Source organism: Arachis hypogaea, chromosome 16 (assembly GCF_003086295.3).
Source record: "Arachis hypogaea cultivar Tifrunner chromosome 16, arahy.Tifrunner.gnm2.J5K5, whole genome shotgun sequence".
Lineage (NCBI taxonomy): Eukaryota > Viridiplantae > Streptophyta > Magnoliopsida > Fabales > Fabaceae > Arachis > Arachis hypogaea.
The window spans coordinates 19,054,456-19,067,562 of NC_092051.1; the positions used below are offsets into that span (position 1 = coordinate 19,054,456).

Consider the following 13,107-nt stretch of genomic DNA (forward strand, 5'->3'; position numbering starts at 1 on the left):
GTATGATTTTGTAAATATTTAATGTGATTATAGGAGAAAAAAAAAAGCAAAGGCGCATTGGTAGAGGAAAGATATTTATTATGACTCATAAAAAAATGATGGCTTGTATATGAATGATGATACACGAGTTGTTGGAGTAAGTATTAAATAAGAATGATTTACATCTCTTGCTCTATTCATGTTGCTAACTTCGAAATCACAATAATCCAACTCTAGTATGTTTGTAGGAAGCGATTGCGAATATCGAGAGCCAAGATGATTTCTCGAAGGAGATTTCACTTACTGATTTATTTGCGCAAGTTGTTGGAAAGGAGCATTCAAGACGAGTTCGGGAGTTAGGTTTTGGGCCATGTCTAACCGAAATTATTCGTAATACTACACAACAATCGAACTCTGGAGTACAAATTGAGGAGTATCAGAGGGAGATTACAGAATTGAAGTCAGCAGCAGCAGAACAAAAGGTGGAGATTGCAGAATTGAAGGCAGCAGCAGCAGAATATAAGGCAGAGGCAGCAGAAGAGAAGGCAAAGAAACAGACCATGGAGAATTCGGTAAAATACATAATCCAACAGCAAGGAGACACTTTGCCACCTGAAATTGATGCACAACTGAAGTCTTTGTGGAGTGGAGCAAAATAGATATCTTTTAACAATTTTTTTTTGTTTTCTTTATGAACAGTACACTTTGAGGACAAATTGTTATTAACTATTTTATTTTGTGATCTATATGTGTCATTTAGAATATCTTAGCACTATGTTTTACATCAAGTGTGTTTTTTTTTAACTGTAATTGCAAACATAATTAGTTAAATTAATACGTAACATTTTTAAATTAAAAGATTTTTAAATGTTGATTGTGATATGAACCCAAAATTCAAATAAACTATTTAAATGAAAGAAAAAAAATTACTTTTAGCGGCGGTTACTATCGAACGCTGCAAAATCCAACTTTTGTAACTAAATTAAATAGCGGCGGTTATCTAACCGCCACGAAAAGTGTCTCAAATCAGCCCTGGAAAGCAACAGCGGTTCCTAACCGCCGCTAAAGGTTTACCGATACCTTTAGTTTCAACGGTCACTCAACCATTGTTGTATGTTTAGCGACGATAAAAAAACCGCCCTAATCCGAACTTTCAACCGCCGTTATCTGCTGCTCCTGTTGTAGTGTAAATTGAGCTTATAAAGATTCTTATTTAACTGCTTTTCATACTAAATCATTGCATATTAAATGGTTTTACATGTAAATTTTAAAACTTTATATCTTACAACCATTAACATAAATTTGGATTTTTTTTTCAAATAAATAATTTTTATTTACTAAAATATATAATTTGTAGCGTATTTGCATCACATTCGTTTACATTATAAATAAGATATTTAGATTTTGAAAAAAAAAAAAGAAACACATATCGGGTAAACGAGATATGTATATTATTATAAAAGAAAATTACGATTAAATAATATCAATAATTCAAACTTTTTGCGTACAATTAATACTTAAAAAGGTTGGTGGAAGAGATTAAAATGAAGGAATTAAAACGGTTATCTCTCTTAATAATTGGTACACAATTGAAACGGTTATTTCTCCTATCCTAACAATTGACACGGGTAAATAAAATAAACAAAAAGTGGACAGAGAATTGAAACAGATATCTCTCCTCTACACAATTGAAACGGTTATCTCTTTCTCTTTCTCTGTCAATCTCTCCTAACAATTGACACACAATTAAAACGGTTATCTTCCCTTTCTTTCTCTATTTTATTTATCCTCATGAACTTCACGCTTTCCATTTGTTTAAATTTAAATCAATTCAATTCGATATATAATTTAATATAAAATTTTGTATATACTCTTTTTGAGTACTAATTGTTCAAACATATCATTCGTTTTAATCTCTTCAACCAACTTTTTTTTAGCACTAATTGCACTTTAAAAATTTAGATTATTGATATTATTTTAATTGTAATTTTTTTTATAATAATACATATATCTCGTTTACACGATAAACAAAATATGTGTTTTTTTTTCAAACTCCAAATATCTCATTTGCAAATGAAAAATGTACAAAATAAAACTTGGTTTATCGTGCAAAGGAGATACACACAAATTTATCTCATTTACACGGTAAACGATTACAAATTATAAATACGCCGTAAACAAGATAAATCATATGATACAAATTATAAATACGCTGTAAATTACATATCTCGGTAAATAAATTAATTAAATTATTTATTTGAAAAAAAAATCCCATAAATTTAAATAGAAAAAAAAAAAAGAATGTAATCAAATTTCCTTTAAAACATTTGATTTTGTTAAGGTGATAACCCTGTTATGCCATGCCCCTTCCGGCCTTTGAGGATTAAGGTGATCCCAGTTCCCAACCTCTGGCAGTGTGCTTGTCTGTTGTCATAATGAGCATTCTCCAATCCGCAAAAGTAGTATTCCATCTTGGAATCTCCTCATCCGACCCCAAGAAGAAGACCTTCATCCACCTCTCTCCTTCTCACTGCAAAACAAAAGCGGCAGCAGCCAGGTCAAGAAGAACACCGGAGCGGGAGGACACCTTCGCATGGAACAGCCTCATTCAGAGCCATCTGGCAAACAACGAGTTCCCTCTCGTCGTCTCCGCCTACCTCCAAATGCTTGAGCACCGCGTTCCCCTCGACACGCGCACTCTGCCGCGCGTCCTCGATGCCTCCCGCCTCATGCGCGACTTCCCCCTCGCCAAGCAGCTCCATGCTCATTCTCTCAAGCTCGGCTTCTCTTCCCACCACTACGCCGTAACCGCCCTCATTCACATCTATGCCGATCTCGATACCCTTCCCATGGCCCAGAAGCTCTTCGACAACTCCCCTTCCCGCAATGCCGTCTGCTGGACTCTACTCGCAAGGTTGTATCTTCACGGCGGGAACCCCACCCTCGCCCTTGCTCTCTTCCATCAGATGCTGGCGTTGGATGATGGCGTTGCTGTCGACCACGTCGCGGTCGCAACGGCCTGCAGCGCCTGCGGGATGATGAGGTCTCTCCCTCAAGCAAGGATTATGCACGACGTTGCTAGGAAATGCGGGTTGGATTCTGATGTTTTAGTGTGCAATTCGCTGTTGAAGATGTACAGTGATTGTGATAGCATGAGCGATGCCCGCTTGGTGTTTGAGAAAATGCCTTGCAAGGATGTTATTTCTTGGACATCAATGATTTGTGCTTATGTCAAGAGAGGAGGATTCAATGAGGCTTTCAAGTTGTTCCGGGAGATGATCAGGGCTGGTTTCAAACCTGATTCCCATTCCATCTCTGCTTTCCTTCCTGGGTGCGGAAGAATCGCCTCACTCAATCAGGGTAGAGAAATTCATGGCTACTTGCTTAGAAACGGGATTCATTCTAACCTCAGGGTAAACAATGCACTTATGGACATGTATGTAAAATCCGGATGTATCACTTCTGCTTCCAATGTTTTTGCTGGAATTAACAAGAAAGATACCATTTCATGGACCATAATGATATTGGGATATAGCTTACATGGACAAGGGAAGCTTGGAGTTGATTTATTCAGGCAGATGAAGAACTCAAAGGTGCTGATAGATGACAGTGCCTATGCTGCTGCCCTTCTTGCTTGCAGTACTGCCCGCATGGTTGAGGAAGGAAGGATTTACTTCAATCTTATTAGGGTCCCCACGGTTGCACACTGTGCTCTGAAGGTGGTTCTGCTTGCGCAGTTTGGACTTTTCATGGAGGCGAGGACCTTTATTGAGGAAAGAGGGATTGAAAAGCATCCTGAGATACTAAGGAAACTGCTAGAAGGCTGTAGGATGAGTGGCCAATACACTATGGGGAAGCAAATTGTCGAGCAGCTTTGTGAATTGGAACCTCTAAATGCTGAGAACTACGTCATGCTTCTCAATTGGTATGCAGGCTCTGGAAAATGGCACATGGTGCAGAAGATGAGGGAAACAATTAGAGACATGGGTTTGAAACCCAAAAAGGCTTATACTTGGACATTGTTCAGGAACAAAGTACATGTATTTGGAACTGGGGATGTATCTCATCCAAGATCAGAGAGAATATATTCAGAATTACAGGGTTTAATTGAGAAAATGAGAGCCAAAGGACTTGAACCAAATTGGGATTTCAGACTCCATGATGTAGATGAAGAGAGGGAATGCATTCGGATAGGGCATAGTGAACTCTTGGCACTTTCTTTTGGGCTCATCAGCTCTCATGCTGGACCAGTACGTCTTGCGAAGAATTCTCGGATGTGTAATGGTTGCCACAGTTTTGCAAAGTTTGTATCGAAGATGATTAGAAGAGAAATCATCTTCAAGGACCCAAATTTCTTTCACCATTTTAATGATGGCCTTTGTTCATGTGGAGACTTTTGGTGATTATTTTCTGACTGCATTTGTTTCCTTGAGTTGATCATTTTCATCATGAAAATGATATGATGACCTACTATCCCTTGACACATACAATCGACACATTAGAAAATGATGGAAGACAACAAAAAGAAACTGTATCTCATATCAATATCATCCAATGAACAATTAAAAAAGGGGAATTAAGTGAACCTCCTCCCGCTGACTGCTTGCTTCATTGCCACTGCTGGCAGCTGCTGAACCGCAGGCGAGTCTCCATTCCCCTGGTTCAGGTATAAGCTCATCACGTTATCTTTTCATTCTGCGCTCACTTCCATTTCACGTGTACTTTGCTTAACCAAATTTGTGTTCTGTAATCGTTTTCTGGCACATAATTTTGGACACCGGTTTCTATTTGTAACTTATCTAGTGTTGCATAATCAGCATTGCATTGCACTATGCTTTTCTTCTGTGTTGAGAATTGAGGAAATAAAAAGAAGAGAGAACTGTCTATTGCAAATTATGAGCATTTGGGGTTATTGAGTAACCTAAACTGAGTATATTATTCCTTATCAGTGATTATAGCTGGATTCCTTTCTGTTTCTGATTGTTAACTACATTTTATTTATTTATTTATTTACTATGAATTTCAAATTATGGTTCAATATAAATGTGCAAGGGTATAACATGCTAGATTTGTGCTACACTTTATGTTCAGGAGAGTGAAATTTCAATTACTTGTTGATGACATGGCGCAGTATGAAGTACTTGAACAAATTGGAAAAGGTGCTTTTGGTTCTGCACTTCTTGTCAAGCATAAGCATGAGAAGAAAAAGTGAGAAATCCAACCTACATTACATTCTTTTTTAAAATTATAAAAAGTAACTTATCTATGTCTATAGATTTGTGCCTTCATGTTAACTTTGCCTTTTGATTTATGTAGATATGTTTTGAAGAAGATTTGCCTTGTCCGTTGTAACGACCCAACTTCTAGCCCGTCATGACCAAGTCTAGCAGCTAGGCGCTACTATTCAGTTGACTTTAGGGACTCTAGACCATATATTAAGTGTATACATATGAGACTGTAACGCTAGTCGAGAATCACGTATCTAGTCGAGTATATCGGAATAATTGTAAGTTAAGCAGATAATACAAGGAACAGATAAGCATAACAAGCATAATCATAGCATACATGAAATGCCCATAGTTTGGGACCCGATCTACTTATTAAATAAATACAAAAGAGCTAGCCCTCTAAAAGTCTATCTAGAGCAAGGGTGCGGATCCGGAGCTCTCGGGAACCCCTGGCCCATCGAACCCTAGCTCGGCTGCAGGGGATGGTGGTGGAGCGTCGGGCATAGGTATATCAGGAACCACTTGATCCTCTTGACCCTGACATGCCCTATGACACACTGCTAGAGGCTAACACAAAACCTTAAGGTATCAAGTTAATGGGTTTCCCATCTTATAAACTCCTCACTCTTCCTTGCTTTTTTTGATGTAGGACTAACTTCAACACTCCTCGCGCTTGCAACATTAACACATATGTATATACTTAATATATGGTCTAGAGTCCCTAAAATAAGCTGAATAGTAACGCCTAGCTGCTAGCCTTGGTCATGACAGGCTAGAAGTTGGGTCGTTACACCCGTCAAACTGAGCATTCCCGCAGGTCTGCGAACCAGGAGGTTGGTTCCGAATAGTGTTTCGACAAATTAAATTCCAGACATCTTGTGTTGTTTTCTGTTATCTTCAATCTCCTAATTGTTGTTGGTGCGTATATTTGTGTTCTACAGGAATTTATCGTAGGCTTCAATCCTTAATATGATTACGATGAATATTTTTGGCATTAAACTAGAAAATGATTACCCAAAGTGTTCGAAAATAACATTATTCATGGATAAATATTTATATCATTCTTCTTTTTCCCATTTTGTTCTGTGTAGATGGAGCTCATTTCCAAACTAAGAAATCCATTTATAGTAGAGTACAAAGATTCATGGGTAGAAAGGGTACGGTTCTTCTTTTTTTATCCTCATTTAATTACAATAATGGCCTCTATAAAGCTTGCTTTCATATCATAAAATTTTCCAAGAAGTTAAACTTAGTCTTATCTGATCCTAAGCACAAATTCATTTATTTATTGTTTTTATTTGTTGTAGCAATAAGAAATTAGTGTAAGCTTTGATATCTTGGACTGCATCTGAATATTCAGAGCAATGTTGAGTAGCAGACTATTATAGGTTTTAGCCTTTAGTAGTCGTTGAATGTAATGCTATTCATTTTCTTGTCAAAATTAGTGCTTTTTTTCCTTCTATTACTACAGTTTTGGATTCTAGGTGATTGTGATGACATATAAATTCATTGCAACTGCTTCACGTTGTTCTATTTTCATACCTTCATTCTCAGGATTGCTATGTATGCATCATTATAGGTTATTGTGAAGGACGAGATATGTAAGTCTCTGTTTTCTAATGTTTGTTTAGCTTATATTTTATTATTCTATATATTCTTTCATTTATTTGCTTTTATCATCTGGATTATTGACACAAATTTCGTAAACAACTTGAAAATTTTTCCTCACTTGGTGAGAGTCCAGTGCTTATGCGTAGACATGTGTAATGGATACTAGTGACGAGGCCTTAATTTTAAATTATGATAACGGGGATGACTTAAGCTGTAGTGTCCTAAATTGAATTATTAGCTTTGTACATAACATAAACATAAACAAGTGAATTCAATAGTAGGAATCACTAGTCACCGTGCTGCTGCCAAAAGAATTGCGGGAGCTGTCCTTTGTTGTTGACCCATAAAGGTTGACAACCCAATAGTCTAAACTTCCAAGGTCAATGTGTGACGAGTTTAAGTGCAGATTTTGCCTTAGACCATTTTGTGAGGTGCTAGGTTCTTTGGTAGATTCTGGGGACCTGCTTTTCTGCCTCTTTCCCCATTTGGGACGTTGTTTTGGCTCACTCTGAGACCTTGCTTTTGCCTTGGAAGACACTGTATTGTTCATGAAATTTGGGGATTGTGATTGCCGGTGAGACACGGGGTGTCGCCGAGGAGTTGACATGGCCATTGCTGTTGTGTTATATTCCGACAAGCCACAGTAGTTTTCTGGGCTGTTGGGTGCTGTGATTAAACTGTTATCATTGTACTCAAATTGTCTTTCTGAAACGGACTTGTGCTTCGAATAGAATGCCATGGATTCATGCTTTATTCCCTCAAAATGCGAGCGATCTAGTGACTGACTTCTGCTTTTCAAAGCCTCCAGCATTTCTTCCATGGTCATATCCTTCGGTTCCTATGTACATAACAGCCATATTTATTGCAAGTACTAACTAGATTGGATGTAACTGACCATATTTTACATTTGGGAAAAAAGTTTATAGAGGCTTACTTTATATTCTTTTATGTGACCTTTCCTCTGTGGAATTTGTGTATGTTGCACAGGCTGTTTTCCATGAACATTTGCTTCCTCTACCGTCTGAATTCTTTGAATTCGAGCTCTAACTTGTATGGTCATCAACGCATGCATGCTGCGCAGCATAGCAGTTGTTTGTTTCCTTACAAGGTGACCCCTCACTAGTGCTTGTATCTTGACTAATCCCTTTAAAGCATGCAATGCTTTCCTAGCCTGAAAATTTGTATGTACCATGTTTCATCAAACCTATTAGAAGGTAGGGTGTGAGAAAGGCTATTAAATTGTCATAACACAACGTGATGCGCTCATCAAAGAAGACATGGCCGTGAAAGAATCTAGAAAAATATAGGAGAAATCTATTACCAGATACGAGCGAAAGGCAGCTTGAATCATTGTAGCTGCTGAATTTTTAGATCTGGTGTCACTAGGAGCCTTGAACTCTACTATTGGAAGACTCCTCCTTGGAGTCTGAGCTTGCAGTTTGGCAGAGTCACCGGAGTCAAAAGATATGGAAAATTTATGCCCTGCCATCTTGCCTGATGTTCTTCCAATTGTTAGTCTTCCGAAGCTCCATCTGCGTTTCACTTTGGGACTATCCGCTGCAGCTCTCTTACTCTCGGCACAGACTGCGTCAATCTTCTTGTACTTATCCTCCTTTTTCCCCATAAGAAAGTTTCTAATCCATTTACCGGCCTTCCCCATTTCAAGTCCAGTTAATGGAAACTTGCAGCTAAAGAAAACAGAACTGGTACAAATACTTTAGATATTGCTAGTTTTAATCTTGTTACACATGTATTATATATGCTGCATTCACTTCTACTTTCTCGAATGACTCTTTTGCTGTTATTTAACTATCCATAACTGGCTTTGGCCTGCAGCGCAAAACTTTTCCCTGGTAAAGCCACTTGCCACCCTCCTGGAGTTTCATAAATAAAATTCAGGAAGCATTCAAATTCAACTTTACAGTTTACACTGCCTCAACGTCATTTCAAGGGCCATTAAATTTTTCTTACTATAGAGTTTAGTAATTATATTGGTGGACCATGCTGGCAAGTGAAAATCAATACGATTTCTGTTTCCAACGTCACCATACTATTATTAAATATAAAAAAAATCACTGTTCTGTTAACTTATTTGTTGAGGCTTATCCGTGATCCAAGGAGCCATACAGAATTTATGTGTGTCTTATTTGGAATGTTGCTTTTGGTCCTATAAGACACGGTTCTTCGGACTCGTAACTTAGTAAAAAGAAAATAATCATAGATAAGATTGGACCATTTGCTTCTCTAGTATGAGAAGATGATTGATTGTATCATTCAATTGCGGTATCTGTAAGTTAATATTGTTGGACAATAGTATATTCACACGCATTACTAAAATATGTGGGGTTGACTTTGATCTCATCTTTACTCTGTTGTAAGCTTTTGGCATTGATTCAGTCAAGGATTCGAAGTATAAGCTAATCACATTGGCCGCCTTGTACTTACATTTAGTTGATTCGAAATTACTAAAAATCTGATGCTGCAAAGGAAAAATAACGGAGAGGAAAAAAATAAATAAATGAAAATGAAAAGAACGCGTTCTTACCTTCACTGGGTTGCTCTTTATATCTCGACTTATTAGTCCAAGACTCCAAGTCATTATCAAAATATTTCAATCTTGACAAAACATATAGCAAGTCTTTTGATTACTCTAAGGTTTAAACTCTTATAGATGATAAGCCACTGATATTTTGAATCTGGGGGATTCTTCTCTTCTTATTTATTATTTTGTTAGTGAAATACAATTATTCTTAATAAAAAAGATATTAAATAATAATGAACTGTTCATTATAACTTGAGAGATCTGTTCACAAACAAAATATTTTTTGATGGTGTGAGAGTATAGGATGTTAATTCTATATTATAACACAAATGACCCGCCACATAATCATGATTCAAAAGTCCACCACTGGAATGCAAGGGGCTGTTTACTTGTTCTCGAATCTTAACTATATAACCAACCACATTAGTTTACATTGAAACAAACCCAATCACCTTCCTCTCATCTTCTGTCATTCTTGATCTTCATGGCTTACTGCATAGATCGCCGAGCTTGTTAGCTATGATTCTGATACTACTGCTATTACCCATGATCATGACTGTTAAAGCAGACCTTGCTGATGGCTTCTTAGGTTCTTAAATTTTCTCTTTTTATTTATATATATGCTAATACTATTTGATAATGCATATTAAGTCGTAGTAAACTAATAAGAACTAAGCATCTAGTTCATGACTTAAAACTTTGACACAATGTTAAGGATTTGGTTTATTGTTGGAGATAGGGCTGGACGCGAACCTGTGATGATAGTCACGCGTCATTCCCCAATGTAAACCAACTCCTACTCCAATGATCCTAATCACTTCAAAGAAGGATAAACTATCTTTTTCGATTGTAGGTAGCATGAACTATGGTTGCCAACCAGACTTGCCCCTCATCATATCAGCTTTTGATCACAAGTATTATGTGTATGCTTACTTAGTGCAACTAACAGCAGCTTTTGTTTCTAACCATATATTGATATCGTAGCATGTTTATGGGCGCATTGTGGGGTTGGTACATGTAAGAGGGAGATAGCATATACTTACAGATGCCATTGCAACCCAAATTACTATAATCTTCTCAATTACAGTAAATGTTTGTATGAATTCCACAACACTTTCTCATCTTCACAAATATAGTCATATATTTTAACTGCTTATTAGGTTCTCTTGGATCTGATTGTTCCAGGCTTAGACTTAAAGTTGCCAATTCAACTGCTACTGTCACTGTTAATCAAGGTGGGACTGTTTGACTTGCCACCTATTCATGTTATATTTTTTCTTGTTCCGCAAGCTACTAGTGAAATCAAATGATCACAATAAAAATTGAAATGAAAAAAGGGGCGTTGTTAGAAATCTAATGGCATTTCTGCTATTAATATGAAATATTCCCCAGCGAGCTCAATCCCATGGCAGGACTTTTCGTGTATATATTTGATTTATTATTATTATTGTTAGCGTATAGACAAATTTGAAAGGATAAGCAATGCATTACACATCAACCACACCTTATCCCCCTTCTCTCCTGGATCACCATACATCGATTCAATTGAAACACACACAAAAGAACTAACATCTAATCTGATTCTTGTGCCAGTGAAAATCATTGTAATGAAGCACCGCTTATGATAAAGAAACAAATTGTACATAACAACAATGGCAAGGAAGGAAGGAAAAGGAACCAACCGCATCAGAAGAAAATTGTCTCACATTACATTCCTCCTCTTTACACTCCATTCTTGTTATTATATTCATCAATTGATTGATTTAATCGCATAAGTTATTATCCCCTAAACTATAAGTACATTCCATTCAACAAAAATACCCCGAAATGAAAATGAAAATGAAATTCAAATTCAAATGAAAGATGAAATGACAGAACTCACTCGCTCGCTCACTCACTTGTCCTTGATTTCAACGCCAGTCTTGCCGGCAATGATGACGGAGGTGGCCATGTTCAAGAACAGCCCGTGCTCCACCACTCCTTCCAGCGCCGATATCTCAGCTCCGGCAGCAAGAGCGTCCCTGATCGGAGTCTTGAAGTATAAATCAACGATGTAATTCGAATTATCGGTGACGTAGGGTTTGCCACCCTCATCCAATCTCAGCTTAGCGTCGCAACCTTCTTCCTTGAACAACTCCTGAAGCCGAACCAGATTGTACTTCCAGCAGAACTGCACCACCTCTACCGGCATCGCAAGACCGCTACCGCCGAGTCCTGACACGAGCTTCGTGTCGTCGACCACCACAACGAACTTGTTGGAGGCAGCCTCCACCATCTTCTCGCGGAGAAGAGCGCCGCCGCGGCCTTTTACAAGGTTGAGGTCGGGGTCCACCTCATCGGCGCCGTCGATGGCGAGATCCAGGCGGGGATTGTCGTCGAGGACAGAGAGAGGGATTCCGAGAGAGCGTGCCTGCTCCTCAGTGCGCTTGGAGGTAGGGACGCCGACGATGTTGGAGAGTTGACCGGTGGAGAGGAGTTGACCGAGCTTGGCGACGACGAAGGCGGCGGTGGAGCCGGTGCCGAGGCCGAGGACCATGCCGGACTTGACGTACTCGACGGCCTTGTCGGCGGCGAGCTTCTTGAGGTCGTCTTGGGTGAGGGCAGGGGCGGAGAGGGCCCTGACGGTGAGGGAGAGGGGTCTGTGTGTGTTGTTGTTGGGGGTGCGTAGGTTAATGTGGGTGCGCAGGATATGGTGGCGCGCGGAGGAGAGAGATGAGAGGGAAGTTGGTGATGATAGGGTTAAGGATGATGATGCCATTGACATTGACATTGTCACTCGGTGTGAAGTGAAGGAAATGATGGAGGAAGTAAAAGAGGGAGAACGGGCCTCACTTTTCTTTTATTGATTCTGTGATTCATTTCACTTCACTCTCCTCTCCGCTATCTCATTTTCTTATTTGGTTGGTGGCTGAGGCTCATTACCGCATCTTGGTTGGTTGGCCTTTCTTTCTAGTATTTAACTATTTATTATTATTATTATTATTAGAGTAAAGTATTGTTTTTGTTCCAACGTTTAGGGTAAATCTTATTTGTGTCTCTAACGTTTAAATCGTCCTATTTGTATCCCTAACGTTTATAAAAGTGATTCAATGTTATCCTACCGTCAATTACACATCATGAGCGCTTTAGTTTGAGTTTTAAAAACCTCTTCTTGAATTTAGAATATAAATGTCTAGAATAGAATCGATGATCTACTCCGAAAAATAGCTCATCAAATCTTGAAACTAATTCCTACAACATTTACATAATTCATTTTTCTAAGGATATAATTGAATCTAAACACAAATAGTGGATATAATATTAAAATCGACCACATCTAAGTGAGACTTAATTGAGAATGAATATATCAAAGTGAGAATAATTGAAAAATATAATCTGATTTGTTAGTATAATTGATAGTATGATAATATTGAATTACTTTTATAAACGTTAAATATACAAATAGAACGATTTAAATGTTAGAAACACAAATAGAACTTATCCCAAACGTTAGGAATAAAAACTATATTTTACTCTTAATATTATTTTTTATAAAATAATTTAATATTAAGAATAAAAAAATATACGCACAGAATAAAACTCAACAAAATAAAGTGTCTCCTAACCCCTCATTGCTTTTCTGCTTTCAACAATGCAATATAATACTTGGATATTCCTTTTTCCTACCCTCTTTTTCTTCCACTACTGCTACTTAGTTCTCTCTTGTACAAGAATACTTGTGTGCCTTTCAAAAGAGAGCAACTAATA

At 37.9% G+C, this 13,107-nt stretch overlaps 3 protein-coding genes across 4 annotated transcripts; 1 reads left to right on the forward strand and 2 right to left on the reverse strand.

Moving 5' to 3' along the window:
- Nucleotides 1–2,193: 2,193 nt before the first annotated feature.
- Nucleotides 2,194–5,589, forward strand: LOC112758253 (pentatricopeptide repeat-containing protein DOT4, chloroplastic). Of its 2 annotated transcripts, none has more exons than XM_025806872.3 (3): nucleotides 2,194–4,645; nucleotides 5,071–5,187; nucleotides 5,296–5,589. In XM_025806872.3, the coding sequence occupies exon 1, from the start codon at nucleotides 2,415–2,417 to the stop codon at nucleotides 4,380–4,382; it is 1,968 nt and encodes a 655-aa protein (XP_025662657.1). In that variant the 5' UTR covers nucleotides 2,194–2,414; the 3' UTR covers nucleotides 4,383–4,645; nucleotides 5,071–5,187; nucleotides 5,296–5,589. The 2 variants fall into 2 exon arrangements, with proteins under 2 accessions (XP_025662657.1, XP_072076042.1); XM_072219941.1 differs by having other exon boundaries at nucleotides 5,111–5,187.
- A 1,500-nt stretch (nucleotides 5,590–7,089) lies between these two features.
- LOC112758254 (protein IQ-DOMAIN 19-like) lies at nucleotides 7,090–8,767 on the reverse strand. Its single transcript, XM_072220413.1, has 3 exons — nucleotides 8,140–8,767; nucleotides 7,732–7,989; nucleotides 7,090–7,656 (listed from the first exon to the last, which is right to left on the reverse strand). The coding sequence occupies exons 1-3, from the start codon at nucleotides 8,476–8,478 to the stop codon at nucleotides 7,090–7,092; spliced, it is 1,164 nt and encodes a 387-aa protein (XP_072076514.1). The 5' UTR covers nucleotides 8,479–8,767.
- Nucleotides 8,768–11,046: 2,279 nt separating this feature from the next.
- On the reverse strand, nucleotides 11,047–12,472 carry LOC112758256 (probable ribose-5-phosphate isomerase 3, chloroplastic). The gene has a single exon (XM_025806876.3). The coding sequence runs from the start codon at nucleotides 12,128–12,130 to the stop codon at nucleotides 11,255–11,257; it is 876 nt and encodes a 291-aa protein (XP_025662661.1). The 5' UTR covers nucleotides 12,131–12,472; the 3' UTR covers nucleotides 11,047–11,254.
- Nucleotides 12,473–13,107: the final 635 nt, after the last annotated feature.

Coding starts and splice junctions, on each gene's coding strand:
- LOC112758256 (XM_025806876.3), bottom strand. CDS start 12,130: ATGTCAATGTCAATGGCATCATCATCCTTAACCCTATCATCACCAACT.
- LOC112758253 (XM_025806872.3), top strand. CDS start 2,415: ATGAGCATTCTCCAATCCGCAAAAGTAGTATTCCATCTTGGAATCTCC.
- LOC112758254 (XM_072220413.1), bottom strand. CDS start 8,478: ATGGGGAAGGCCGGTAAATGGATTAGAAACTTTCTTATGGGGAAAAAG. Junction 7,990..8,139: donor CTGCCTTTCGCTCGTATCTG/GTAATAGATTTC, acceptor ACAAATTTTCAG/GCTAGGAAAGCATTGCATGC. Junction 7,657..7,731: donor TAAGCCTCTATAAACTTTTT/TCCCAAATGTAA, acceptor TTATGTACATAG/GAACCGAAGGATATGACCAT.